The sequence below is a fragment of the Hemicordylus capensis genome, chromosome 2 (assembly GCF_027244095.1).
Source record: "Hemicordylus capensis ecotype Gifberg chromosome 2, rHemCap1.1.pri, whole genome shotgun sequence".
Taxonomy (NCBI): Eukaryota; Metazoa; Chordata; class Lepidosauria; order Squamata; family Cordylidae; genus Hemicordylus; species Hemicordylus capensis.
This window is the reverse complement of record NC_069658.1, coordinates 32,188,473-32,202,082: the sequence shown is the minus strand read 5'-3', so window position 1 is coordinate 32,202,082 and position 13,610 is coordinate 32,188,473. Positions and strand designations below refer to the sequence as shown.

General features: G+C 46.3%; 1 protein-coding gene across 1 annotated transcript in view; it reads right to left on the bottom strand.

The window, feature by feature from the left end:
• PARP8 (poly(ADP-ribose) polymerase family member 8) overlaps window positions 1–12,312 on the bottom strand; it is a 244,399-nt gene extending 232,087 nt beyond the window's left edge. Inside the window, exons 1-2 of the mRNA XM_053300672.1 lie at window positions 12,168–12,312; window positions 11,131–11,185 (exon numbers count right to left, since the gene is read on the bottom strand). Coding sequence (XP_053156647.1) covers window positions 11,131–11,185; window positions 12,168–12,258 — 146 coding nt within the window. The 5' untranslated portion in view covers window positions 12,259–12,312. The remainder of the gene's footprint in view (window positions 1–11,130; window positions 11,186–12,167) is intronic.
• Between the last annotated feature and the right edge of the window lie 1,298 nt (window positions 12,313–13,610).

The window sequence follows — 13,610 nt, the reverse complement described above, 5'->3', positions numbered from 1 at the left end:
TGCCAGGGAGGGAACTTGGAACCTTCTGCTCTTCCCAGAGCAGCTCCATCCCCTGAGGGGAATACCTTACAGTGCTCACACTTCTATTCTCCCAGGGCAGACCCTGCTTAGCTAAGGGGACAAGTCATGCTTGCTACCACAAGATTTGGTTAATATACAAATCTGTCAGGGGCCTTCATTCAAGATAACAAGCCCTGCTTCCAGCCTCACCACTGACTGAGTGAAGGGCCTTTACCTGAAGGGCCCGAGACAGGGCCTTTACCACAGTGGCCCCATGGCTTTAGAATGCTACATAGTTTTTATTGTCTTATTGTTCTGTAAGCCTCCCCAGACAGCTAGAGGAATAGGATATAAATATTTTAAATGAAACAATAAGCATTTCGCTTAAATACTTAATTTATCTCATTTTATCTCACTGGGCCAGTTAGCACAATCACTGGCTTCACTGAGCGTCCCTGGCCTCAGGGCAGGGATGCGCTGAGAACATGTCCACCTGCTGCACTGTTGGAACATCCTTTAATCGCATGAGAGGAGTATTCATCCAAACTGTCGAATTGGAGCGCATTTAGAGGGGCAATTCAGATGAGCACACTGTTGGGACATCCTGCAGTGGCGTTAGGTCGAGCTCATCCTGCTCATGAACTGGGGATGGAGTTCATCTGAACTGGCCTACTGACTAGTAAAGCCCAGGGTATGGTGTAAGACAAGCCTGCTCAACTTCATCCCTCCTGCACATTTTGGCCTACAACTCCCATAATCCCTGGCCATTGTGGCTGGGAATCATGGGAATTATAGTCCAAAAACAGCTGGGGCCCCAGAGTTGAATAGGCATATGAAGCAGCCACCTTGCTGAAGCAAAGCAGGTCTTGGTCAGGTCAGTGTCTGGATGGGAGATCACCTGGGAACTCTAGGCATGCCTCCTTGAGTTCCATGATGGGTGAGATATCAACATAGAACAGGACAAACAGTAAAGCCTTCAGCATCACAATGATGACCCAAAGCTGCAGTGCAATATTTGCAAGTAACATCCACCTTCTAGAGCAGAGGTAGGCAACCTCGGCTCCCTAGCTGTTGCTGGAATATAACTCCCATCATCCCCAACCACTGTGGCTGGGAATGATGGGAACTGTAGTCCAGCACAAGCTGCAGTGCAAACTTTGCAAGTATTGTCCACCTTCTAAAGACTGCATGCCATTAGCAATGGCAGCAAAGATATAAAATTGTCTCTCAGCAGACCACAACCCTGAATAGAATAGGCAACTGTTTCATTTCCTTCTCCTCGTGCTCAGTAAGGACAGTGCTGATGCTTAACAGTAATCCCTGACCTTCCTTTTGTGAAAACGCAATGCATCCTGGGGTTCGGAGGGTTAGAAAGAACCAGCACTTACAGCAATGTGAAGGGAAAAGGTGTCACCAGGAGTACCTGCCTGTCTTGCAGGCCACGACCACTCACTTCAAGAGACTGTGAAAGCCATTGCAACGTGGATCCATGGGGCACACATTTATACACAAGGCTATTTCTTTTCCTCCATGGAAACAGTCCTGACCTTCTGTAGACAGACATAAGTAAACTGGGCACTCACAAATCCACCTTAGAAGGGATATATAGAAGGGATACACAAAATTTTCCACAAACTTTGATACGGCTTTGTGTTATATAGCAAAATACCACCTAGAGATGTACATATCAGGTGGTATAAAATATGATAGATAGATAGATAGATAGATAGATAGATAGATAGATAGATAGATAGATAGATAGATATGGTCAACCACACCATCGTTATTGCAAGAACACTTTCCCCAGCTGCCACAGTCGTGAAAACTGCTGCCAGCCATCGCTACAATTAGCCTCTTCCCATTTATAGTCCATGCAAATACGTGCCTGGGGACTGCTCATACTGGAAGCCAATGCAATACAGTGACTAAGAACGCAAAATGAAAAGTCCCTGGTTGGAGTCTCACCTCAGCCAGCAGCTCATTACACAGTTGTAGGCAATTTTTTAATTGAGCTATTATTTTTATATTTACACTTTATATTTATATTATCTGTGCAGCGGGGAAATGACTTGACTAGCAAGCATGAGGTTTCAAGTTCGAATCCCCACTGGTATGTTTCCCAATCTATGGGAAACACCTATATCGGGCAGCAGCAATATAGGAAGCTGCTGAAAGGCCTCATCTGATACTACGTGGGAGGAGGCAGAAACCCCTCTTGCATTCTACCCAAGACAACCACAGGGCTCTGTGGTCACCAGGAGTCAACACCAACTCGATGGCACACTTTATTTTTGTATTGTAATTATGCATTGGTTTAATTATATTGTAAACCGCTTTGAGATTATTTTAATGAATAGCAGTATATAAATCAAAAGATAGATAGATGGATGGAAGGGAAAGGGAAAGGGAAAGGGAAAGGGAAAGGGAAAGAAAGCCATCCTCTCTCAGCCTAAGCCCCACATTTGATTCCTCCAACCTGGACAACTATAGACCGGTCTCTAACCTGCCCTTCTTGGCCAAGATGATAGAGCATGTGGTGGCGTCCCAGCTGCAGAGGGTCTTGGATGATACGGATTATCTGGACCCTTTTCAATCTGGCTTTTGCCCCTGGTATGGGACTGAGACTGCCTTGGTCGCTCTAGTGGATGACCTACGCAAGGAACTAGACAAAGGGAGTGCGTCCCTGTTGGTTCTGCTGGACCTCTCGGCAGCTTTCAAAACCATCAACCATGGTATCCTTCTCTAGTATGGGAATCGGAGGTACGTTGCAGTGGTTCCAGTCCTTTCTTGGGGGGAGGGTCCAGAAGGTGGTGCTGGGGGACTACTGCTTGGCTCCGTGGCCACTGGCCTGTGGGGTCCCGCAGGGTTCGGTCTTGTCCCCCATGCTGTTTAACATCTACATGAAACCGCCGGGAGAGGTCATCCGGGGACTTGGACTGAGTTGTCAGCAATATGCAGATGACACTCAGCTCTATCTCTCCTTGTCATCTGATCCTAGGGAGGCGGTGGATGCCCTGAATCATGCCCTGAATCGGGGGCTGGAGGCCATGATGGGTTGGATGTGGGCTAATAAATTGAGATTGAATCCGGACAAGACGGAGGTACTGTTGGTCAGTAGGAGAGCCAATCAGGATGAGGAGATTTTACCGGTTCTGGATGGGGTTGCACTCCCCTTGAAGGAGCAAGTACACAGCTTGGGGGTACTACTGGACCCGGCTCTGCTTTTGGAAGCTCAAGTGGAGGCGGTGGCCAGGCGTGCCTTTGCACAGCTTCGGCTAGTGCGCCAGCTGCGTCCCTTTCTCGAAAAGGCAGATCTGGCCACAGTTACCCATGCCTTAGTCATGTCACGGCTCGATTACTGTAACGCGCTCTACGTGGGGCTGCCCTTGAAGAATATCCAGAAACTGCAGCTAGTGCAAAACGCGGCAGCTAGGGAATTGTCCATAGCTGCCCCGTGGAAGCACATCATACCCATCCTGAAAGAGCTGCACTGGCTGCCAGTTCGTTTAAAGTGACCTTTAAAGCACTTAACGGTTTGGGCCCAGGGTATCTGAGGGACCGCCTGCTCCCAATGGTTGCTGCCCACTTGACAAGGTCATCTGAGGGGGCTCTGCTCCGGTGTCTACAATGAAGGAGGCTCATCTATCGTGCACTCGGGACAGGGCCTTCTCTGTTGCTGCCCCCAGACTTTGGAATGCTCTCCCAGTGGCCATTCGCTCCTCAGACTCCATCACAGTTTTTAGAAAGCTTCTTAAATCTTGGCTTTTGACCCAGGCTTTTACATGACCATTTCTACTGCTGCTTCTATGTGTTTTTACTTATTTATAGTTTTTATGCTTGTATTTTATAGTTTTTACATTAGATTTGTTTTATATTTTTAGCTTAATATTCTAATTGTCATTTTTATTGTATGTTTTTAACTTTTGTAAACCACCTTGGGGTTGTTTTTAATGAATGGCGGTATAGAAATTCAACAGTAAATAAATAAAATAAATAAAATTTGCAGTGTAGGGATAATAATCCGGAAAAGGCGGAGGTTCTGTTGGTCAGAAGTTCTGCTGATCCGAGAGTTGGTGTGTGATCTCCATCCGCCAGGGTTGCATTGAAGCAGGGATGGTCAACCTAAGGCTCTCCAGTAGACTACAATTCCCATGTGGCTGGGGGTGATGGGAGTTGTAGTCTAACAACAGCCTGACAGCCTCAGGTTGGCCATCCCTCACAGATCAGGTACATAGTTTGGGTGTGTTTTTGCTTCCAGAACTACTGCTGCATGCACAGGTGGTGTTGGCAGCCAGGAGATTTTTTTCACCTTCGGGTGGTGCACCAGTTGCATCTCTACCTGGAGAAAACCAGACCCGACTGACAACAGCAATGCCTGCCCTTATAACATCCAATCCTTGTTGGGCAACTGTAACACTTTCTGCATCAGGGGTGGGCAAACATGGCCCTCCAGCTCTTGTTGAACTACAACTCCCATCATCCTGAACCACAATTGTGGCTGGGAAGATGGGAGTTGTAGTTCAGTAACAACTGGAGGGCCGTGTTTGCCCACCCCTGCTCTACATGATTCTGCCTTTTGAAACTATTTCGAAATTTCGTTTGGCTCAGAATGCAGTTGCCAGACTACTGTCTGATATGAAGCACTCTTTAGATAAACATGAATGTTAACCACAACCTCCAGACTAAGGTATTCAATAGTACTACTCAGGAATTACTGTAAATGACTACTTAATTTCAATGGGATTTCTGTCCAGTAATTAAGTCACAGTGTATATGTGTTTGCACATCCACACAAACAAACACGCATATACCTGAACATTAAAAAGTAACAAACTACCAAATTTCTTTCAATTCAAAATGCTGGTCTTAACCTTTAAAGTCCTAAATTGTCTAGGTCAAGGAAAACTTAAGGGCAACCTCTTCCTATATGAACCAGCTCAAGGGCTCTGTCCAGCAACTGAGGCCCTGCTGATTGTTACAAGTTCATGAATGGGAACGTAAGATGGGGCCTTTTCAGAGGTGGCATCAAGCAGAATGCTCTTCCCCAGCAGGGGCCAGGAAAGTATGCAAGCAGCTAAAATATGGCTTTATAAAGGAAACTTTTGGCATGAATTAATTTTATTTACTGCTCCTCAATTTCCTTTAGGCCATTTTAAAATTTCCTTTAGGCTGCTTTGATACTGTTAATAAATTTTAATTGACTGTTAATGTTTTTATTGTAAGTGGTCTCTGATAGAATGGACGGATAGAAATGTTTAAATAAATAAAAACTGACCTACCTGGCAAGGATGTTGTAAAGATTACTGAGATATTGAGGTCATTCACACAATCAAAACTGTGTTCTACCCAGGTTTGGGAGCTGTGTGTGCTCCCAATTTCCAGTTACGTGGAAACAAAGTAAGAGGAAAACCTGGGTAGAAGTGATTGTGTGGAAGCAAGGTAGGAGGAACAGCTTTCCTCCTACCTTGCTTCCACACAATCACTTCTACTCAGGTTTTCCTCCTACCTTGCTTCCACACACTCGAAAACTGGTAGCACGCACAGCTCCCAAACCCGGGTAGAACACAGTTTTTTAATTGTTTGAATGACCTCAATGTATACTAAGTGCTCTGAATGCTCAAAAGTGCATATGGTGGAAGCCAGTTCTAAGCAAGGTCTACATTTGCTGTACAAGGCTCATTACCCATTATACGTTCAAGGAATGAGATTTTGGCTTGTAATAGTCATCACTAATAGTCAACCTTTAACTTCATACATCTTTTAAAAAAAAAAACGTAAGCAAACCAAATCACCAAGACCCATCTACGCATTAGAAATTTTGCAAAGAGTTTTCACGACAAATCACACAGCACACGAAAGGTCATCAAGCCCCAGCCTTAAGCTATTGATCGCTTGTATAGAGCATCTTAAAATTGCTGATGAGAAAGCAAATGCATTAGGTTCTCTCGTTATGAAATTTAATTATAAATGCTACTGGAATGTGTTTCTTGCTTGAAGCTAAGAGACCTGAGCTGTGAGGTTAAACTTCCAAATTTATAATTTCAACACCATATGAAATCTGAAAGCACTTAGGATTTTGATTCTCATCCATTAGAAATCAAAATTTTAAAAGCCCTTTATTATGCACAATCGAATATACACAAACATATTAAGCCACAATCCAAAACAGAGTTCAGCACATTTAACCAAATCTTAACTGACTTAAACATGTTTCACTTTGTTTTGGATCGTGGCTTAAGCAAGTAACCATTTTTGCTTTCCATTTTCACAATACTGTGGCACCAATCCTACATGCACTTTCCTGAAAGCAAGCCTCATCAAACACAACAGGGCCTATTTCCAGAAATGCATAGGTGGGCTTTGTTTCTGTTGCCTAGGCGACCTTATCCTTTTTTAAAAAACAAATCATCAAATGTCAGTTAAATCACAGTTTCATAAGATCATTTCTATTTGTCCTCTGCTGGGAATATAAAACCTTGTTTGGAACAAACTTATAGCAAAACTAACTAGCATTCTCTTATTCAGACACAGTTATGCTAATTTAATAGGAACCTATTCCCATTAACATAGTCATATCATCTTTGATGTGTTTCCTAAACACATTTACTGTGAAAAAGTCACAGATCAATAGATTTCTTCTATCCCAATTTAGTTTCTTGGAAGGTAAATCCCACTGGAATGAATAGAATTACTTCTAATCCAAATAAGAGCCTAACTCTTCCCTAGAAGCAAAGGCTAACACATTTGCTAATCCATAGTTTAAACTAAGGAAAACTAGGAGGGACATGATCGAGGTTTATAAAATGCTGTATGATCTCGAGAAAGTAAAGAGAGATAGAGAGAGAAGCTTTTCACCTCCACTCATTATACGGTCATCCCTTGCCAACCACAAGGGTTCTGTTCTGGGAAAACCTTGCGGTTGGCGAATTCGCGGTTGAAGAGCAATAGGAATACATTGGAAACAGGTTAGGGGAATCGTGGTTGGGAAAAGACTGGAAAATACAGTTAAAAATAGAAAACATTGCCCCTGAGCCTCCAAAACCACCCCGAGCCCCCCAAATCAACTCAGAACCCCCCAAAATCACCCCTTGTGCCCTGGAAATCACCCCCTGAGCCCCAGAGATTGCAGAAAAAAACCAAAAAACCCAAATTGCCCCCAAATCTCACCAAACCGCAGATACCCGGGTCGCAGTTGGTGAGACCTGCCGCAATTTCCTAGTCACGGATACTTTAAAATGTGATTGGGACACCCACAGTTGTTGAAGGATGACTGTATTAGAACTTGAGGGTCACTCAGAGAAAGTGACTGACAATAGATTCAGGAAGCAGTTCTGCCCACAAAGCATAATCCAGGGCTTGACCATTCTCAGGTGCCAGCTCGCCATGGTGCCTGGAAATTTAAGCATGGCACCACAGCCAGCTGATGGGATGGATACAGCCATGAGGAGAAGCAAGCAAGCAAAGTGGAGGTGGGTTGCTCCCTCCTCCTTCTGGTTGCATCCATCTGGCTCAGGCAGGCAATGAGACGAGCCAGCATGGTGTAGCAGTTAGAATGATGAACTAGGACTCATTCAGCCATAAACTCACTGGGTGCCAGTGAGGTGCCAGAGAAGGAGATAGCGACCCGACCCGTCTTGCTTGCTCCCTCCTTCTTTTGGTTGCATCCATCTGGCCAAGCAGGCAATGCTGACATGACCAGGAGGAGAACTGAGGAAGCAAGGTGGGAGAAAGCAAAGTGGAGAGACCACTCCCACATGGAGCAGAGAGCAAATCCGTCCCCACACTGAACAGAGGGCTGTGAGTGAGTGGTGAGACTGCCCTGTCTGGCTCCTAAGTTTTGGGGCAAGCTCCTGGAGCTAAAGGAAATTTGTCAAGGCCTGGCATAATTAATGTATTGACTTCACTGCCTTGCTCAAGAAGGGATCAATGATTCAACTATCTAATCAAAAGTGAAATTAGACCAATCCATGGAGAGCTGGGCTATCAATAGCTGTTAGCTCTGAGAGCTAAAGGGAAGCTCCACCTTCAAGCCACTGAATGCCAGTCACAAGGGTTCAATAGGTTGTGGGCTGCTATTGGCTACTGCCTTCAGTTCTGGCATGTGGACTTCCTGGAGACATCTTGTTGGGAACAGTATGCTTGACTTGATGGGCCCTTTGTCTAATCTACCAGAACTGTTCTTATGGAACACTGGAGCATAAAAACAGAGTGCATGCTCTTCCATGCACTTTAGGGCAATGTGCCGCAAAAGTGTTGGGTTGGCTATGGCTACCCTTGCCTACAAATCTGCCCTCAACAGGCAGATTTGCACCAGTCACAGTCACTCACAACCAGTTCACACATGCAAGTACAATGCTGGATATGGCATCACTTGACTACTCAACCCTTGATGCCTCACAGCTAAAGTATCGACTCCAAAGTCACCATTTGATGCTGCAGTCATCAAGTGAGGAATGTGCATCTGTGAGCCAGACTTTAGCCTAAGCCTAAGGTCTAATGTTACTGCAGAGGGCTGCTTTGTGGATCAACATCCTAACCCCACACATAGCACACCAGGGGAATCTTGGACTAAGGGTGGGGATATGCATTTCCTAAACACATTTTGCTACATGAAGCACTGAACTAAACTCAAAGCTGGCAAAAGGAGACCTTTTGTCCCCTTGTTCCTGTGCTAGAAGATGGTCACACAAAGCCCTAGTACCAAAGCAGCAGAAGTCACCAATGGCTCTGCTTCAGAAATGCAAGGAAGTGGGGAAATGACTTGACTAGCAAGCCAGAGGTTGCTGGTTTGAATCCCTGCTGGTATTTATTTATTTATTTATTGTTACATTTATATACCACCTTTCGTTAAAAGACAACCCCAAGGCGGTTTACAAAGTTAAAACATACAATAAAAAGGCAATAAAACATCAAGCTAAATATATATATAAAAACATATAAAATACAGACATAAAAACAATACAACAGATAAAAACACACAGAAGCAGCAGTAAAAGCGATTATGTAAAAGCCTGTATGTTTCCCAGACCTATGGAAACCACCTATATCGGGCAGCAGCAGTATAGGAAGATGCTGAAAGGCATCATCTCATACTGTGTGGGAGATAGCAATGGTAAACCCCTCATGTATTCTACAGACTCTGCAGCACATTTTACCTTTAGAAGAGCACAAAGGAAGGGCCTTTTTTGGCCTCTGGTATCCTGTCCTAAGAACTAGGAAGTAGACCCACAGTTCCTGACACTAACACATGCTTTCACCAGAAAGGAGCATCAGCAAGGAGTTTTCTTGAGCTTTCCCGTGCTTTTAAGAAACAAATGGCATGGAGCTATCCAGCATTTCCCAGTTTGCCTTGAAAAAGATGCTCAAAAACTGCTACAACACAAGCCCTGCTATTGACGCAAAGTCAATGGGTACGAAGTAAGATTAAGGTTTCCATGCATTTTGGACCAGGGTGGCTCCCATCTGGAATATTACGCAATTCAGCTTACCTAAGATTTAACCACACCTGGGTTGCAGATCTGGTTGAGATTATTCTAAAGAACAATTATCAATTCCTGAATAACACAGACCAATCAGAAATGCTGTTGACCAACTAAATATTAAATTCAAAAGGCCATGAGCAGGGTGTTCCCACCAACAGCCCAATCTTGTGCAGCATTGGGAGCAGCTAGGTCCATTGAATATATAATCCCGAATAGGATCAAGCTGTAAGAGTGGCCGGACCAGCATAGAAGAACATAAATATAGGTCAACCAGAAGAATATTGGCTTCTGGGTCCAACTAGGTAAGACACCAGAAAGGGTGTGATCAGTGTTCCAATGGCTTTTTTGGGGAGAAGGGCTTGTATTCTGCCTGAACTGCAGCCATGGGGCATACAAATCCAATCAGTGCAACAGAAGGGAACTGAGTGCCTAACCCTTTCCCTTTGGATCATTGCTCCTGATCGAAAAGGGTCTCCCAGCTGCTTCCTCATCTAGAGAGGAGGCCTTACATCTTGACTTTATGTCTTGTCTTCTCCTTAGCAAATGGACAGCCCAATTTTGACTGGAGGAAAAAGTTAGTTGGTCTCTTGACCTCACATGCAGGCTTCAGTGCTCTTCTGTTTCCATGCAGATCTAAATTATATTTTATATCTATCTTTCATACATACAAGGCAAATACAAACTGTCCAAACTCTTACAACCAGATCCCCAAGGTCAGTTTTCATCTCCAAATTAATGATTTATTTGTGACACTTGATTTAATCCGAGCTCAATCCGTCTCAAAATAATATAGCAAAAAAACCAATGCAACCCAGACAGTGGGGTAACACTTGGAAAGCCCCTGTCTCCTGCAACCAAGCAGCTCCACCCACTGACAGAGCATATTATGCAATGCAATAAAAATATTAAACAGGCATGGTAGAAAGCTCTTTTTAAAAACCACAAGGATTTATTAATGTATATGCAACCATTACTGTAACCAACCCATTATCCAGAAACTGAACAACTTAAAAGAGAATCAGATGTAACTGATTATAAGTATGTGGCTGTTATTAAAGCTATTGTTATGTGCACCATTAAACTTTACTGAAATGTGGATTTCAATTATCTGTGATGTTAACAAGGAGAACTGCGAACATTATTTGCTTATTGCAGTCTTGTCTTTACATTGTGCTGAATGTGAGTATGGGTGTGAATTTTCACAGGTATATAGCATATAAACAATGCCCATCGTACTTCACTTTTGCTACACCCCAACCGGTCAAAATACTTTTTGTAGTTGGAGGTTTCAAGTGATGCTTACCCACGACACCTGACAAAAATCTGTAATGTTATAAACTGCATATCAGTAAGATCAGAACAGGAAAAAGTGAAGCAACACAGAGCAGAACTCTTGATCAATGAGTCTCTGGTGATTAATCACCACTGCACAGAATACTTTCATTATGTATTAAATATATAGTGTCATCCCTGTGCATGTGAACACCTGTTCACAGTCAACATTTCTTCTCAGAGAAGACTCAGGGAACCAACAGCTCACACTGCCTTCAAAGCGAGGAAAAAAACATTCCTAACTTACTGAATGCAAGTTGATACAGGATCAACAGTGGGTCAAAGAAAGACAAGGTATTTTAATTTACAGCCGTACCTTTTGGATCCTCCAATGTAGGTGAAAGTAAAAGTGGAATCTGCGTATCTGAAATCTAAAACACAAAAGAGTTGAATTGTTATTGTTGAACGTCTCTGTCAACACGGCTGATGTATTCACCTGCCCCCAGACTGCAAGGGATATGGGAAGAGGGATTAATCCGAACCAGAAAATAAGAACAACAATACAGCAGGAACACCCCCACACCCCACCCTCCCTGCAACAAGTGCCTCGGTGCCATGGCAACGGGAGGAATTTCCATTGTCAGTGGAGGCAACAGGCAGCAACAAGCCAGCCTGCTGAAGGCAAATCAAACATTGTAAGTAATGATCAGAGGAAAGCAACAAGCAAAATAGCAAGGTTTTTGAAGGAGGGAGAAGGAGGGAGGCAAAAGCAATACAGATCACTGAGGCAGATAGTCCAGTGCTGGGCATTTGTGGGCAATATTGTTAAGTTCACCTTAAAAGGAACAAGGAATCCACCACCACCTCCCTGCTCTCCAGGCATAGAGAAACTACACTGGACAGGTTGAAGCCGATTCCGGCAGAGATCTTTGGCTTCGCTCTGCTGATCACATGAAAAACAAAAGGAGGGGGATCTTGTCCATCAGAAAGAGAGCTGCCTGGGAGACGGGGGGGGGGCGGGGGGCGGCTTCGCCGAGATCTCTGTATTCAATCCAATTTAAGCCAACAACATCACACGCTCCAGCTGCAACTCCCACACCACTTTGGTGCTAGATGGAGTCTCTGTGAGGTGTCTCTCGATATACTGGTCTGTGCTAAAAAGGGGGGCACACTTATTTCACACACGTTGTGGGGAAAGCAACAGAGGTAGGGGGGGGGTGGGAAACAAGGACGACCACAACTGTTTTTACAGGATCAAATATCACTGAGCAGGCAGCCAACCTCCGATCAACATGTCATATTCTGGGGGGTGGGTGGGTGGCGGGGGTGGGGGCGAAAGAAACTAGAACGGACAGGAGAGAGGGTGAGGTTGGTGAGGAAGAACCTGGAGCACACACAGGCTGGCCAACTCACCTGCAAACAAGCAGTCTTTCTCCGCCTTGCACTTTTGGATCACAATGTCAATATCCTTCTGAATCCGCTCTTGCCTTGAACACATCCCCATGAACTAAATCCCTGGGGGAGGAAAAGAAAGAGCAGCCTTCGGATGTCCACCCCCGCCGCCCCCTCCTCCTCCTCCTCCTCCCCCCTCCGTTGCTTGCTTGCTTCCTTCTCTTCCAGTGTTAAGAGGCAGTTAAAAGATGGAAACCTCCGAGGAAGGCTGGGTGGTTAGCAAAAAGGAGGAGGAGGAAGAGGAGTAGGGGAACAGTTGTTCCCCCTTCTGGTTCCCTGAGCGATCCGGGAAAGGTCGATGTTGCATGCCCAGATGTGCTCGCCCAGATGTGGCTGCCAATTTCCTCCTGGCTTGGCAATAGATCCGAGAGGAGTGGGGCTCGTAGGGCTGCTGGTGGTGGCGGCTGCTGGCTGGGGAAGGAAGAGCACCCAGGAGATCAAGGCAGGCAGAGCCCAGCGAATTGGAACCGGAGGATTCACATTCCAGCTTCCCTCCGCCACCGCTGGGCTGGAGAGAGATGGCAAGGAGGCGGAGGAGGAGGAGGAGGAGGAGGCGAAGAACAACAGCCCCAAAGAAGCGGCGGCGGCGGCTCCAGGCAAAGAGCGAGCGAGCGAGGCTCTTCCGTACACCACATCCACACAGTAGAGCGCGCACACAGTGGCGGCTCCTCGAGAGGCCGACACTTCTGCAGCGACGCCAAGCCGCAAACCCCTCCCCTCGCCGCCGCCGCTGCTCCCAGCCCAGACACTCCGCCCGCCACACGTACTGTTGCTTTCCTGCCTGCACAGGAGCCGGAGGAGGAGAAGAACTCGACCTGGTCCCAGCAGCTGCGCCCCGGGCGGCTCCGGCGACGGACCTGGCGGAAGCGCCTCCCTCGGGCTCCAGCGCCCAGAAGGCCGCCCGCGGGGAGCCTCTCCTGGCCGAGGGGCGCGCGTGCTGCTTAGCCGGAGACGAGATCCACTGTCTGCCCTTTCTCTTTTCTCTTCCCCCTGCTGAGTGAGGCCTGAGCTGGGCAAGACGCGGGCACGGGGAAAGCCGGCCCCTGCTCTGCCTGGCTCGGCTTGCTGCCACCGTTGCTAAAAAGCAAGCCACGCGCCCCTTGGCCTGCCCCTTGGCCTATTTGCATTGCCTCGAGTTTGCACGCCCGGTGCCCTGGCCCAGGTGAGTGCGCGGCTGGGGTGCAGAGGCAAACGTTGGGCCACTGCGCGCGTGGTGAGCACATTTCAGCCTGGCCCCAGCCATGTGCCAGGCTTAGACTGGTGGCCGCCTGGATCATACAGACATAATCGGGCCTTGCGTGCAGCCATAGGTCACCAGGCAGGCCACAAGGTATGTACAGCTTCAGGGCCCAAAGCGATGCGGCAGTGGCCATAGTCTGTAAACACGTGCGGTGTTATGACTGT